The sequence below is a fragment of the Stereum hirsutum genome, assembly GCF_000264905.1.
Source record: "Stereum hirsutum FP-91666 SS1 unplaced genomic scaffold STEHIscaffold_1, whole genome shotgun sequence".
NCBI lineage: Eukaryota > Fungi > Basidiomycota > Agaricomycetes > Russulales > Stereaceae > Stereum > Stereum hirsutum.
In genome coordinates this window covers 1203229-1218037 of record NW_006763131.1, presented here as the reverse complement: position 1 = coordinate 1218037, position 14809 = coordinate 1203229, and the positions used below count along the sequence as shown (strand labels likewise).

General features: G+C 51.3%; 3 protein-coding genes across 3 annotated transcripts; 2 read left to right on the top strand and 1 right to left on the bottom strand.

The window, feature by feature from the left end:
• Positions 1-3800: 3800 nt before the first annotated feature.
• Positions 3801-6385, bottom strand: STEHIDRAFT_164420 (uncharacterized protein). The gene is made up of 8 exons (XM_007298575.1): positions 6089-6385; positions 5702-5962; positions 5428-5609; positions 5315-5356; positions 5214-5230; positions 4893-5150; positions 4563-4805; positions 3801-4402 (listed from the first exon to the last, which is right to left on the bottom strand). The coding sequence occupies exons 2-7, from the start codon at positions 5942-5944 to the stop codon at positions 4630-4632; spliced, it is 918 nt and encodes a 305-aa protein (XP_007298637.1). The 5' UTR covers positions 5945-5962; positions 6089-6385; the 3' UTR covers positions 3801-4402; positions 4563-4629.
• A 155-nt stretch (positions 6386-6540) lies between these two features.
• STEHIDRAFT_164419 (uncharacterized protein) lies at positions 6541-9870 on the top strand (the record flags this gene model as incomplete). The annotated part of the gene is made up of 11 exons (XM_007298574.1): positions 6541-6876; positions 6927-7007; positions 7058-7138; positions 7195-7417; positions 7476-7584; positions 7641-7788; positions 7848-8019; positions 8084-8170; positions 8224-8494; positions 8562-8723; positions 8781-9870. The coding sequence occupies 11 exons, from the start codon at positions 6541-6543 to the stop codon at positions 9868-9870; spliced, it is 2760 nt and encodes a 919-aa protein (XP_007298636.1).
• Positions 9871-13068: 3198 nt separating this feature from the next.
• STEHIDRAFT_151410 (heterotrimeric G protein alpha subunit 4) lies at positions 13069-14809 on the top strand (the record flags this gene model as incomplete). Its single annotated transcript, XM_007298573.1, has 10 exons — positions 13069-13155; positions 13249-13278; positions 13331-13378; positions 13447-13742; positions 13798-14065; positions 14120-14191; positions 14245-14316; positions 14379-14491; positions 14548-14603; positions 14715-14809. 10 exons carry the CDS (start codon positions 13069-13071, stop codon positions 14807-14809), a joined length of 1137 nt encoding a protein of 378 aa, XP_007298635.1.

Genomic DNA, 14809 nt, shown 5'->3' with positions numbered 1-14809 from the left:
GCCAGGGAACTATTTCCACAGCTTCTGAGACCGAGATTCTGGATAGTCATAGTATTCCACATCATCCCCAATCAGGAGGACCAAACACAGTGATCGATTCGTTACAGAAGGTGTGTAAATTTCTTTGACGGGTACGCGTTGGCCCGGAACACTTTCTCACATCCAGCCACATATTGCAATTTTTTGCAGGCGGAGCAGGGGCTGTGACAGTGGGTGCTCTTCATCAGAACTCTTGGAAATCCCTGAGAGGCCCTGACAATCCGTTCCGCGAAAGTCCGTGAGGCCTCGAGAGCGCGTCAGGGCCTCTCAGGGCTCTCAGGACGTCTCAGGGCGGTCAGTGCATTCCTAGCGATTCTGGTTGTTGTGTGGCACCACGGAAAAAAGGTATAAATTCACAAAATAATTGTATGTACATGCGAGGCTCGATACAGAATCTGGCTATGCTATGGTCCATATCCAGCATACACTAATCAAGCAGCATAGTGCTCTTGCTATATACTGTCTCTACTGGCTATGGTGAAGGGGAATAGACAAAATCGAGCGGGTTTGGAGTGATGCAAGCGATAATGTAAGTGAACCGTTGAGACGTAACGCGGAAGGTCGAAGGAATCAAGAGGGGATGGTACGGTACGGCTGTGAGTATTCGAACAGGGTTCGCGCGCAAAAGTGAGACCGTAACAAATGGGCACATAGACCACGGTCTCGTCCGGATGTAGAGGGTGTGGATGGGTAATTGTAAACTGTTTGTGAGCACAGCCAGCCGCAATGTAAAGGACATGCAGGAGGGGATAATGATAGACTGAGTTGTGTGTAGGCTCAGGGGATTTGTATTGATGTCGGAGGCACGAGGCTATGGTCGAATCACTCAAGAAGTACGCACCGTAAACATAGACAAGGTCAGCCTTGGGCAAACTTACATATGCGTAGATAGCAAGACAGATTGACAGCCAAAGATAAGAGCAAAAAGGCTCACCTTCGCAGGATCTCAACATTCTCTACCCTGAGCTCGTTCGAGAACTCTGTCCTATCAACGCCTCTGAGTAGCCGACGAAGTACTGGGACCTGCGTGTGACGTGTTGATCTGAGGGCAACGACGCTGAGGGATGCCGCCACAGTGGCCACGGTGGGCGGTGGTTGAGAGTAAGTTGGTGATGGTAACTAGCAGGTAAAGACGTAGACTCGAACAGCGACCGGTCTAAAGCAAATAATCGTAGGTATAGACGTCGTGTCTTAGACGTAGGGTGTGGTGTTGGTTTCATGCTGGGCGGCATATGGCTGATTCGTGGCGTATCGCTGCGTTGTAGGACCTGATGCGTGTGGAGAATGTACAGGGATGCAAATGGGGCGTTAGCGTCCATCAAATCAAGCTATAATCGGAAGAAAAGGAGGGAGACAGAACGCATCTCTTTCTACGTCACGGTATAACCCTGCGCTGAGTCTGTCTAGCCTGTATCATACCCTGCATATGATTCGTCATCGACCCATTCTCATAGTGATACAACGGCACCTGAGCCAGAGCATTCGGATCGACAGATCCCTGCTCATGAACATCGCCGTCAACGGGACTTGGACTTGCGTTTGTGGACTTGGTCGTCGCGGGCATGAGTTTGGAGGTGGTTGTGTACTTGGGCTTGCGTTCGTGAGTTCGCGTTTGCGCTCGTGTTCAGTTGGATGAGGGACAAAGAGCGAAGAGGCTGGGCGAGCCAAGGCGAGCTTGTCGCCGTCGAGTTTGTTGACGCTTGTTTACCCTCTGTTCAACTTTGTGCGCCGCGCGTCGTCTGGCGTCGTCTCTGTTCTGTGTTCATACCTTGTCTCTGTCAAACGTTTACTGCGTATCGTGGTATACTCCCTCAGTAAGAACCCCGCTATGGACCGGACTACGATCAGAGTGAACTAAACGCACTACAGTCCCACCTGTACGTACGTTATCTTCTTCCCTTTTCTCACAACACGCAGTCACTCCACATCAACGATCTCGTTCACCACAACGTTAAAGCCGCCAGCCGTATTGACGAGTGCAGATAACAACTCTGCCTTATAGATGTTTCTGGCCCTGCGGTAAAATCATTGGGCTCGATGCGCCGGCTGTGCGTGCGGCAGCGAGGACGGTGATGACGAGCAACATGAATTCTTGAGTTCATTGTACGTCCTCTGACTTACTTACACTTCATTCGTCTTATCCTATTTTTTCCCGTTCGTTGTCCTTCAGTGTCCGCAGGGAATGGCGCCGAGGTTGAGAGAGGCGTCACATCTCACTGCGAGATGTCCGTTTTTTTTTGCGTGAGTTTACTCCTCCCGCCCTTCTCTTGTGACTGTGTTTATTGATTCTGACTACGCGATCTCTGCATAGGTGTACATCCTATGCCATATAACACATTGCGTCGTCGCTCGGTCGCGATGGCAGCGCGCAAAATCGCTCGTGTGTCTTTAAGGCCTTGCTGACAACTTTTCCGCTACAGATACGACCAGACAGTACTCACTTCTTCGTTCCTCTACTGATCCCAGATACTTCATAGCCTCATTAGCCCTTCTGCCCCCGACATACTCTTCCGCCTTCGCCTTCAATTGGTCTGTGTAATTCATATCAAGCTCGTTTACCGGTTTTCGAAGGCAATGCAGTCTATCGGTGCCAGGAAGAGTCATAAGGGGAGGGTCTGCAGCATTTTGAAGCATGTACAGTCTCACAGCACGCTGTACATGGTGCGAGGGATTGTTTTAGACACGAAGGAAAATTAGTGGAGAGAGCAGAACCTCTCTCGACCTCTGTATCTAGCCTCACGTTTACATACGATTATTTTCTGAATTTACGCCTTTTTCCGTGGTGCCACACAACAACCAAAATCGCTAGGAATCGCACTGACCGCCCTGAGACGTCCTGAGAGCCCTGAGAGGCCCTGACGCGCTCTCGAGGCCTCACGGGCTTTCGCGGAACGGATTGTCAGGGCCTCTCAGGGATTTCCAAGAGTTCTGATGCACGGTCGATTAGTGGCGGTCGGGCTAAGGCATAGACAGACCATAATATAGTAAGTGGCGCCGAGATAACACTGACCAGATCGAGGCTGATGAATTTGTTCTTGGCGGTTAACGGTGCCACCGCCTCGGCCTCGAAGACCACCTCCACGACCTCGAGGACCACCGCCACACCCACGAGAGGTACTGGTACTACTAGTGACCACCTGGTGTTGATTGAGCTGACGGTTGACTGATGCATGGTTACTAGAGCGAGATTGTATTTTCCTCTTGCGTGTAAACATGGCAGAACCAAGGCAAAAAGGAGTGAAATGGTAGTGGTTAAAAAAGAAGGAGGTCCGAGGAAAACTTGACGCGTCGTTCACGAACGACGCGTAGAGCGCGTCCCTGTCACGTGGCACTCAGACTAGAGAAGAAGTAAAAGACCATAAATTGCGAGAGATAATGACTAGCCGTTCACTTTCTTCCAAGTTTTGGCAGAGCACTTTTGAAAATGCTAAGACTCATTTGGTGCACAAATTTCGTCCTGCGGTGCAAAATACCCTTTTCTGTGAATATTTTCAGCCTCCGTATTTCTCCTGACCGGTTCAGCTTACCTAATCACGGAACAAAGCCATGCGAGCACGTCCCCGGAACTGTGGGGGAGATATCTCCCCCACAGCTCCGGGGACACTTTTGAACTCCGCCGCCACAGTCAGCATGAATTCCTCACCGGTGAGGAACACGCTTCAAACATGACACTGCATCAAACTGTCCGCATACAGAGCGAAGGGGGCAGTAATGAACATGCGCGTGCTTTTTTCTCTCATCGTTCTCCAGGACAAAACAAAGTATAAGTAAAGTGAACGCACGAGACTGGGTGCCCACAACAGAGGTCGGAACAAAAGGATAAATACTAGGAGAGACACTTGGGTACAAGAAAGATTTCGGACGTTTGGGCGAACCGCCGCGCCTATGGCCAGCCTCCTCCATATCCACATCCTCCTCCCTTGTGAGCCTAACATACGACTCCCAACGCGGACGACCCATTCGTCTGCTGGTGCCCCGCACTGGACACCCTCTGCAGTATCACATGCTGGAACTGTTCTCTCGCTGCGATGAGCTGGCAAATGATGAATGAACATGGCAGACGACGTCAAGGAACAGCGCACGAAGTGCGCCGAAAGATAAAAGAAATTTAATATAAGACGCGGTGAAGATGGCGATAGGTGGTAGAGGAGAAAGGGAAGGCAAGGGAAGGCAAAGAAAGAAAAGACAATGGAGAAAAACAGCAACGAACATCCTTCTGCCGCTCAATCATCCCGTCCAAGAACCTTTCCATGGCCAGCTTGAAATCCTCGATTGGTTCTGTCTCGAACTGTCTCACCTTTGCCTTGACGAGCTTTGAGACGTGCTTGAATTTGTTTTTGGATTCGAGCGCTTTGCGTTCGACCTGTTGCATTGAAACACACATACGAAGGTGAATCGACGGATGTGGATGTACGGGAAGGTTCAGAGTGAGGTGAGTGGGTGCGTGCGTGCGTGAGTAGCAGGAATGGAGGGAGGGACAGGGACAGGGACAGGGGGAGGGGGAGGAAGAACACGGGGCGTACATCAGCGATCTGGCTCATCGAGTGTCCCATCCTATCTGTCGGAACACGACCTCGCGCTCGTTTCCGATCATGGTTCTGCCTCGCTCTCCTCAGCTCCGTATCCGCCGTCTGCCAAGCATGGTACGTCCATATCCGCGAGCTGAACGCAGACGCCGAGTTCGAAGAGGGTGAGGGGGCCAGAGTCAACCGTGCCCGTTGCGGATACGGTGAGGAAGAGGGTGCCACTCATGGAGGCGTTGAGGTCTGGCCGCAAGCAACATCGTCAGTATTAAATTGTGAATATTCGAAAAGATAGGAGGAAAGGGAGGTAAAAGGAAGGGAGCTCCTCACCGGCCGTGACCCCCAGACTACTAATCTCTGGTGGAACGATTTGCCCCACAATTGCAATGCCCACCTGTACCTGCGCATCCAACTTAACGCCCATACTCACATCTACACCCGCCTGTACTATCGCCGGGCCAAAGCTAACCGTGGGCGAGGTAGCACAAGTGGAAGCGGAGCGGGGAATGTGCGTGGAGAGGAGGGTGTAGAGGGCATTAGAGACTGTGATGGGTGTGGGGGATTGCAGCGATATGGTTGTCGGGTCGTCTGTTTTGTGCAACAGGAAAGCGGTAAGTCTTTAGAGATCAAAAGGAGAGGGAGGAGACATACCGCGACGAGCCATAGGCCTTTATCCTAAATATTCATATCCTCGCTTCCTACTACTCAGATCTGCGCTTGAAGAGGCGGAACTACCGGTGTTAGGAGCGTACACGACGCTGCCCGCATGGATCGAGAACGATACGTTTCCGTGTCTGTGGTTCATCCAAAAAAAGGTTTTCAGTATCGGCTCGAATTCGAAGAGGAGATAGAAAGAATAACGTACTTCCCCGCATCCATCGCTGCGAAATTCGTATCCAGCGTCAACGCATGGACCGTAACGTTCGCATCCGCATCCGCACTCCATCCACTTGCACGGCTATCAATCGACCTCTTCACATTACTCGGAATCGTCTGGTCCTCCGACACCCAAGCTTTCGTGACGCGGAGGAACGGCGCGTCGGTGCACTGTATAGCATCAAACCCCAATCCACAGACCAAAACCATAATGCAGTCTCATCAGCGACCAAACAGCCTCAGGAGATCAGCGAGACGCTCACGTTCTGTTGTCCCGCAGGCGGCATCCTCACTAACGTCCCCTCCGCTCCGTTCGTGAAGAGATGATCACACCCCGCGGCCGTCATATCCGCGCTCGAACACGCGAGCCTCACGTCTACCTGTGTCGTTGGGTTGGATGTGGCGTAGGCGTTGGTTGAAGCGGAAGCAGATATGGCGGTCGAAGAGGCGTTGCAGGAAAGCTCAATCCAGCCCGCGGAGGGCGCTATATCCAATATATGGGTCATATCAGTCGTGGAGCCCCACTTTTCGTCATATCACGCAGATGAGAGGTTTAAATCAGCACAACTTGCACATTTAGATCATAATCGATGTATGAATGGTTTCAAAGGGAGATGGATGGACATTTCAAAGGAAAGCAACAGACGTACGATCTGCAAACTCCCGCTCCCGCCACTTGCACCCGAAGCCGAAATCGAATTATCCGCATCAGCCCCGGAAGATCATAAGCACACCGGCCCTGAAAGCACGGCACAGACCAGTCGTTCAGTTTTCGCGGCACTGTGACGGAGGCGAAGGCGGTTTGGGCTTGAAATGTGAGGGCAAAGATGGAGTGAAGGGGAAGGAGAGGGAAACGGGCGGATGCACGGCAGAGGAGAAGAAAAGGAAGAAAAAACAGGAGACAAACGAGGCACGAGATGCCAGAGGATATGAGCGTGCGCCGTGCGCGATGAATGCGATATTGAGAACGACGAGTGTGATGAAGTGGCTGGACGCGGTCACAAGTGTGACTCGACGCGTCGAGAACTGCAACAGACCGCAACTCCACTTCCTTTCCCAACACTCCTCTCCCAGGCGCGTGCTCAAGCGCTCAGTTGGCGCCATGCCGGAGATTCGAGAGCTTCTTGCAGCTTATATCTTTCTCTCGCACGCCTTCACCACCCTCATCTGGCCCACAGGTACCCGTATTCTGGATCTCTGGTATGACAATCAAACAGGCGTCGATGAACCGCGCGAGGATCGTCACAAACTTCGGCTGGTCGGGCGCCTTATCCCATCGGAACGTGTGCCAAACCCCGAAAGAATGAGAACTTCGCTGTGGCCATCGCATCTTTCCTTGCATCAGGTTCGGGGCCTGAGGCTGGAGAAGATTGAGTACAACTGCCGATGTCTGTTTCTGAAGTTCCTAGACATCTACGATCAGGAGACATGGATGAGTGTGAGTGTCATCGTTTTCAGTTTCTGCGTCGTATATTTACTGGTGCACAGGTAAGGTTCTACACGCACACTTCCGTGCAGGTCTACACGAATAAGCAGTGGTTTTACAGCGTCGCTTTGACGAACCAGGATGTGCGTAGCATCTTCATATTTGCTCAACCCTTGACTGAATGTTTTTCCAGAAGCGGGGATTCCGAATCCAGCTGGCGATACAGTTTCCAAAGTACATCATAGCGTTTGTGACTTTAGATCGCTTATGTGGGGTGTGTATCTCTGATTATATTTGTGATATTTCCTACTCATCCTTGATATCATGCAGATCACTTGGACGACAACTCGTGCAGCTCTACCTGGCGCTTCATGGCCAAATATTCTTGACGATTGGTCAGGCTTTCTTAGGGAGATCCTCCAATGGCGCAGGGACTCAATCCGCAAGCAAACACACGAAGCCCGGACGAAGAACTATATCATTGATGTTCTTAAGGCAATCAAATTCAGTGGTGTTGGCGTATATACCGTGTCGGAGATTCTTCATAGAGCTGGTGCGCCTGACGTGAAAGTGTTTCATCATCCATGATTGATACTGAACACCCAACCTAGGCATTGCTCCATATCTATCGGAAAGCGCTGTCTTTGACAATCCACCACGACTGGCTCGCCTTCTGGAGTCGTTGTACTATTTTGTGGCCGTGTTTCGTGACAAACTCTAGTATGTATTTGATTATTTGATAGTCTATCAAAAGTCGTGCGCTGAGCAGTCAACAGTGCTGAGGTTGTACGCCCCTGTATCAAGGGTGGTGTGCTTGCTCCAACCGAGGGACAAAGGCTCCGATACGCACGCTATCTTTCCGTCCATGGAAAATCCAAGCTTGAGGTCCCTGCGCGACAATATGCCTTGATTGAGGCATATAAGGTAACTGTCTCTCTCTTGCTCTGCTAATTTCTATCCCCGCTCATGTGTTGCCATATCAGAATGCCGCTCACCCATGTTACGACTTCTTCGAGCCTTCTGCTATCAAGGAGTATATATTTCTGCCTGGGCATCTCGCGGAACTCATCTTTGGCGACCATTGCGCCAAGGTCGCACCACCGGGCTGGACTTCCAGCAGAAATCCAGTCATGGAGGAGTTCTTCCCTCACACAGGCGAGATCTTGGTTCTTCCATAATTTTAGCAGTATGTAAGCTAATACTTTGTCATACTAAACAGTCAGACAGAGCCCTTTGCTCAGAGACGCAACACGCGACCCAGCTTTGCCCGTCCAGCGATTTCTGGATGAGTGGTATAAAAAGACTGGTGCGTCTTCGAATTATGTGTACTCAACAATCACGTCTGATACTTCATTGCAGATCGGACCGCGTCAATTGTCCAGCCGCCAAAGCGTGCCCCCGCACCGGCATTGCCGAACTCTAAGCAACATAAACCTCCCGCCCATACCATACCCCATCGTCCTCTTAGTACATTCTCCACATATCTTGACCTCTCGGCATACCAGTCGTACAAAGATATCGCCAACAATGGTATTGTCAAGCGCAAAGGTGGGAAAAACTGTCGTGTGTACGCTGCACGCTACAAAGACAATGATTTCTGGTCTGTGATATCACTTCCTCGGGCGCTACGGTACGCATAATGGTCTCGTCTATATGATGCTAGATGGAGGCGTGAGCTTATCGTGTCGTTGTTGCAGGGATGATAAATTCACGCAGTACACTGAAGATAAACAAGCGAAGCTTACCTTCGAGCATTTGGTTTTACATACCCGCCTCTGGGCTGTGGGGCCACTGGAGTACTGTGGTTCGGCCATCCCGCTGCTTCCAAAGAAGGGAGAAGGCAAACTCAATACCCAAGTGTGCGTGCAACTTCGTTCCTAGTGACCTCCTATTGTGTGTACTTATTATGGATTTAGCATTCTCATGACGCACATAGATCCCCTAGTCCCCCAGAACATGGTCGAGCGAAACCTTCTGCGCGAGCACCGGGAGAATGACAAACTGCTGGAGTATATCGCAGCATCTAGCCGTGCCCGCCTCCTCCAAGAAAGCTGGGGCCAGAGTCGCCTTGAGGAGATTTTAGCCAAATACATTGGAGCTAAGATCCGCCGCCGGGAGGAGGAGGCTGAACAGCAGAGACAAGACGATGAGATCCAATTTATGAGGGAGAGGACGTTTTACTACACTATTTCTCGCGAGCTCATCTTCACTCCGATCGTGGAATCTGTGCCGATACGCAGCACTAGGATTGCACTCATTGACCAGACTTGGCACATCCGACGACTTCACTACAGAGCTTGGCCAGAGCTCTATCCAAACGGTCTTCCACCTCGCCCTTCCATTACTTCTCAAGATAAGCTCAGAGTACGCCGTGACCCGAACGTGACTTGGAAAGACGACCTCCTCATTCCAGGCTGCCCGTCCTTGTTCGAGGTGTTTCCATCGAAGACACCAATCACATCACTTCCTAACCGCGAATCTTTCCCTCCCTTTGACCGGAAGGTCCCGCCACCACCAGCCCTCGATGCGTCAGACGACAATCATGATGGACGGCAACCATTGATCCTCCACCATACCTTAAAGGTCATACGCCAAGACGCGTGGGGCCCCAGCTACAACCCTCCGAAAACGCCTTCAGTGACCGTCGCACGTCCATCCGCACCCCTCACCACTGCTCCGTCCTCAAGACGCGATCCTCGTCAATCATCGCTACTCGACCATTACAAAAAGGCTGCAGACGAAAAACGGTCCAGCTCCAGGCGCGAACCTCCTAGAGCGACCGTCGCACGTCCATCCTCACCCCTCACAGCTGTGTCATCCTCAATGCCACAGCCTCAGATGTCCGGAACTGCCCACACTACCGATGATCCCTCAAGTGTTGTAGTAGTCAGCTTGGCCACGGTGAGATCCAAACGGAAGTATGTCAATGCAGATTCTGCAGTGATGAGTGCAGTGGACGGGCCACCCTTGGAGAAGAGGCGGAGTAAGATGCCAAGACGGGAGTAGCAGTTGCTGGACTTGTTTTTATTGCAGTATATATATTTTTGCTTTATCTTAGAGGTCTTGCGCCTTGGTTTTCGTGGCACGCAAAAATCGAATGGTTACCGTAAGTTCTCCTCGCTTCGCCAAGGGTTGGGGTTGTACTTCTAAGCAGACCACTCCGTTAGGAGGTGTGAAACATACCGAAGAACCACTTGCACCATAAACAAAAGCCATGGTGTCCACCAAAAAAGCGGGAGCATTGTTTGGAAGGGATTCTTGGCCAGAGCGAACGGTACCAACGAAGAAGCGGAGCGTTGCCCGTGTGTCGAGAAGGTTGTCTTCGTAGGTGTCGGAGTTCACATCACCCTTGAACGCGGAAACGTCGACAGCGTCCATCAGAATAAGCTCGGGGTCTCTGGGTGCAAAGAGCTTCAGGGTGCCGGACATGGTGCCATTCGGGAAAAGAGCTGCAGAAGCAGGAGCCCAGAGCCTGATCTTGGCGTTTCGAGCACCACCGCCGAGAAATATGACGGTGGTGTTGAACTTGTGATGCCATATTACTGTGTTGCCGTTCGTTGTGGCCTTGTTGGTGGCGATCGACGGCCGTTGGCTGCACCAAAGAAGCCAAAGGCAAAGTTCGAAGCCATGAGTCAGATGATAGGAGTGAGTTGATGACGAGGCGGATGAGAGCCAGAGGTGAGACTTGCGAAGAAGACTCGAAGTGACTCACTGAATCCACAGAGTCGCCTGCAACGGACGACGAACGACGAACAAAGGGCCGTGAACCTCACTCGAGATGATCGAGATGTGAGGCAGCACCCAGAGCACTCGCGACATGGTAGAGGCCGTCAAATACGCAAATTTGAGGAGCAGGCACTACGGACAACGGCAACGGCGAGCAGACAGACTGAAAGACATGTGGAGAGGGTGCACATAGACACGACAATTGCCATTTCAGCTTATGACCAGACCTGAGATCGGTCGTGAAGATCATTCACTTCGTAGCCTAGGGAGTGTAAAGTGGAATCGTGCAAAGCGACCGCAAAATAAGACAGGAAACGAAGGCTGGAAAGTCCAGACGGCGATGTGTCCCTCTGTTTCTGCGCCTTTCACGCTCGACATTCGTTACATCGACAGTATCAGAAGCGGCGAGATCGGAGGAAGGGAGACTCGGAGACGCAGCGAGGAGTGAGGCTAAGGGGTGGATTTAAGGACCTGAGGGTGAAGTAGCTGCGGCGTAGGTAGGATATGGAAGCGTCATGTGTGTGAGGCTAGAGAAAGAGAGAGAAAAGGAAAAGGAGATGCTGTCAGTTCATGAACATGGTGCGAACAATATGAATTCTAGATTTCGATGGGAAAAAAGTAAGTAGAACGTAGAAGGGCTTGCAATAGCTTTACTTTATCGTCGTCAGACCCAACCATAATAACCGATCGATTGTTAATGCGCGAAATGCGCGGCGACCGAAAGGGAAAGGACAACTTGGAGCTACCACCGGTCAAAAGCATCTTGCACCAACAAAACGAGTGTTGAATAGACGGTATAAGCCTCTATGTATCCCATTGCAGAACAGGCACGAACGCACCTAACCAGGATAAAACCGGGGGACTCACCCACACCCGCCTACAAGGGCAAAAAAACAGAGACCTACCGTAATTTGCCACAGTCTTGGTCCAACTTCGATACATCCAGTAAACTTGACGAGGTCTTCAACAGAATAGACCATTCTCGATAGGGCTGTCGCTGCTTTGGTAAATCGAGCCAGCCAGCCTGGTTTAGGCAGTACAGCTTGGTCTCTGTGATCGAATTGAAGACTGTAAATGGACTTCGGGTCCAGATGGGGAGGAGAAGCGTAGGTACCGGTGGTTGTGGTTGCGGACGTAGTGGAGAATGATGACAGAGTAGTAACGAGTACGACGTCACAGCAAGTGTGGTCGGAAATGGTCGGTAGTTGTTGAGGTTGAGATGCAGCGTCCCTTGCGAGCAGTGGCAGTGGAAGGGGTGAGGGAGAGGTGATGAGGTGATGAGGCGATCATCTCATAATACAATGCAACAGTGCTTGCGTCAGAGGCGAAGGGAAGCTCACCACATGGGCTCCAACATGAACGGATGTTGATATCCACCAACGAATGATAATCTGCCTCTGAGCGGCTTATACCTTCCTTCCCGTCTTGCGCTTGTTTGGCACTACTTAGTACTTCAGACTATCCAGCGCTGATCGACAGCGACACTGACGATGAGTCGACGGTACCTGAGGCCTTGTGTGGTCCTGTTCCGTGCACCCTTATGGAATTGTCCCATTGAACTCGCAGGTCGGAAGGGACATCTTTTATTTTCTCCATACATATGAACCGAGACATCACCACAGGCTAGATGGCTGCCTCAGTGAATCGGAAAGAAGGCCATTGATTGAGAGCTATTTTAGATGACGCCTGACAGGACCATACCAGATGTCACTGTCAGTCGCGTTCGCAGCCGGGTAAGACCGCCGGAGGGCTTGACTGATGCGACGAAGGTCGATAGGTGACCTGATCACTGTCGTCGACCGTACCTAGGCACACGGCCTGTCTGCCAAACAGCCTGTCGTTCAGCCCGAATTACCTATGGAATATGTTCCGTGTATACGAAGTAAACAAAATTAAAGAAGTGTTAGAATAGACTCAAGCTCAGAAGACGTCGCACCTCGACAGTTGGTGCGCTGATGCTGATGCGGCTGGGCGGGGCTCGGTTGCGGGGTTGTTGCAGGAAGAAAAGTGACGGATCGAAGGAGTGAATTGGATGGATATTGCAGGCTCCGAATAGAATTGGCCGTACGTAAAATACCGAAAGCGCGAGAGACCCGCCGTTGTTTCCTTCTTCCCCGTGCCCGGTGCTCTTGTCCTCCTCCTCCTCACCGTCGTCGTCGTCTCCGCCCGCCCGCGTCCCTCCCGCTCTTTTCCTCTTGTTTCTTTACCATCTCCTTTTTTTCTTCTGTCTTATTTGGCAACTCCTACGCACACTCCGGTCTCGTCCCGGCCAGCGCCCGCGGGATCACGGCAAGCGTCCTGCTTCTTTGACCATCAATCCACTCGTTCTCACCCACCCACCGCCTTTGCCTCTCGCCAGCCCGCCCTCTCTGAGGCCTACATTCTTCGCTCTTACCCCATCATCAGATCCCTCCAGCTCAGACCAGGTCGTCATCTCGAGTAATAATTACATCGCTGCCGTGAAACTGCTCCCAAAACATGGGTATCTGCACGTCATCAGGTGGCATCGAGATATCAGAAGATGACAAACAGCGGCATCGTGAGGCTGAGAAGGTATTGAAGGAGGTGAGCTTTCACTCTATTCTCGCTGCAGTGCACCTTTGCATCCCCATGCGCCTTCAAGTTTTGTGGCGCACGCTAACTAGCAATGGTGTGCAGGCGAAGACGAAGCTTGCTGTTCAAGTTAAAGTACGTTTCTTTATCTCTGGCATCAGTCGTGGGTACCGAAGTATGCTCCCAGGTGCTGCTACTCGGGTCTGGAGACTCAGGGAAGTCAACAATCTTGAAGGTGAGTCAACCCTTTGAAATACATGTTGCAAGCCGCCGAAAGAGCGCTCAACGGATCCGCTATCTCAGCAAATGCGCCTCATCCACAAGATTCCCTTCACGTCAAACGAAGTCGAGAGCTACCGGCAATTGGTCTTCAACAATCTTACCCATGGTCTCAAGTACCTACTCGATGCCATGGAGGACATGGGTCTCGAAGTTACACCGGAGAACGTCGACTACGTCGACATGATCGAGAACGCGGCCGATATCCGAGATGGAGAGCCATTTCCCACGAGTTTCATGGGTCCCCTGCAGTCACTATGGTCAGACCCAATGGTACAGAAGGCTTGGGAAAGAGGAAACGAAGCCGCCCTGCCAGAAAAGTACGATTTCGCCTCCGAATCGCAATTACGGTGATTCTCACTACTCCTTTGACAGCTTGTCGTACTTCTACTCGGACCTAGAGCGACTTTTCTCCATTGACTACATCCCAACCGAGCAAGACATCGTTCGCTGTCGAGCAAGAACAATCGGCATTACCGAGACCGTCTTCCAGCTCCGAGATCATGAGATGCTGATGGTTGATGTTGGCGGGCAGAAGAGCGAGCGAAGAAAGTGGATTCATTGTTTCCAGGATGTCACAAGTATTCTTTTCCTAGTCAGCTTGAGCGGCTACGACCAGTGCCTTGTGGAGGACAAGGACGCGGTAAGCGCTTCTATTAGATGTCCGAGATTGCGACGCAACTGACTGTCCGTACAGAACCAAATGCAGGATGCTATGACTATCTGGGACTCAATATGCCATTCCCAGTGGTTCAAGGCAACATCTATTGTATGTCTCTCCGCTCTTTCTTCGGACTTCGTTTCTCATATCTATTGCCGTAGATTCTATTCCTCAACAAAAATGATCTGTTCGAGGCCAAGGTTGAACACTCTGATATCAAGAACTTCTTCCCGGTAAGTGCTATACCTTGGGTGGTCACGTCTGCTCCTTTACTTACAGGAATCGTCTGTCATAGGATTACGAGGGCCCACCAGCAAACGCACGCGAGGGTCGCGAATATTTCAAGAAGCGGTTTGCACGTCTAGCTCAGAAGGCTGGCCGATCGAAAGAGCGAGAAATCTATATACAGTATGTTTACTTGGTCTCGCGTTCTCAGCCCCTATTGGTAATGACCGTATTCCAAGTATTACTACGGCGACGGACACGGCTTTGTTGAGAGTGGTTATGGCAGCTGTTGAAGGTAAGCGCCCATCCGTTTTGATGTTAGCTAGGTTCAGCGCTGATTCTCTTTCCTTTGCAGAGTGAGTCTTTCTTCCCTTGACCCATTGTCTTTCCCTTGTATCTTTGCCAGCCAACCGTGCTCAATCGTTTGTATCGTCGTATGTCCCTCCTCATTACTTCAGCATCGTTCTTCGCAATAACCTAGAAGTCGCCGCTTTGATTTAA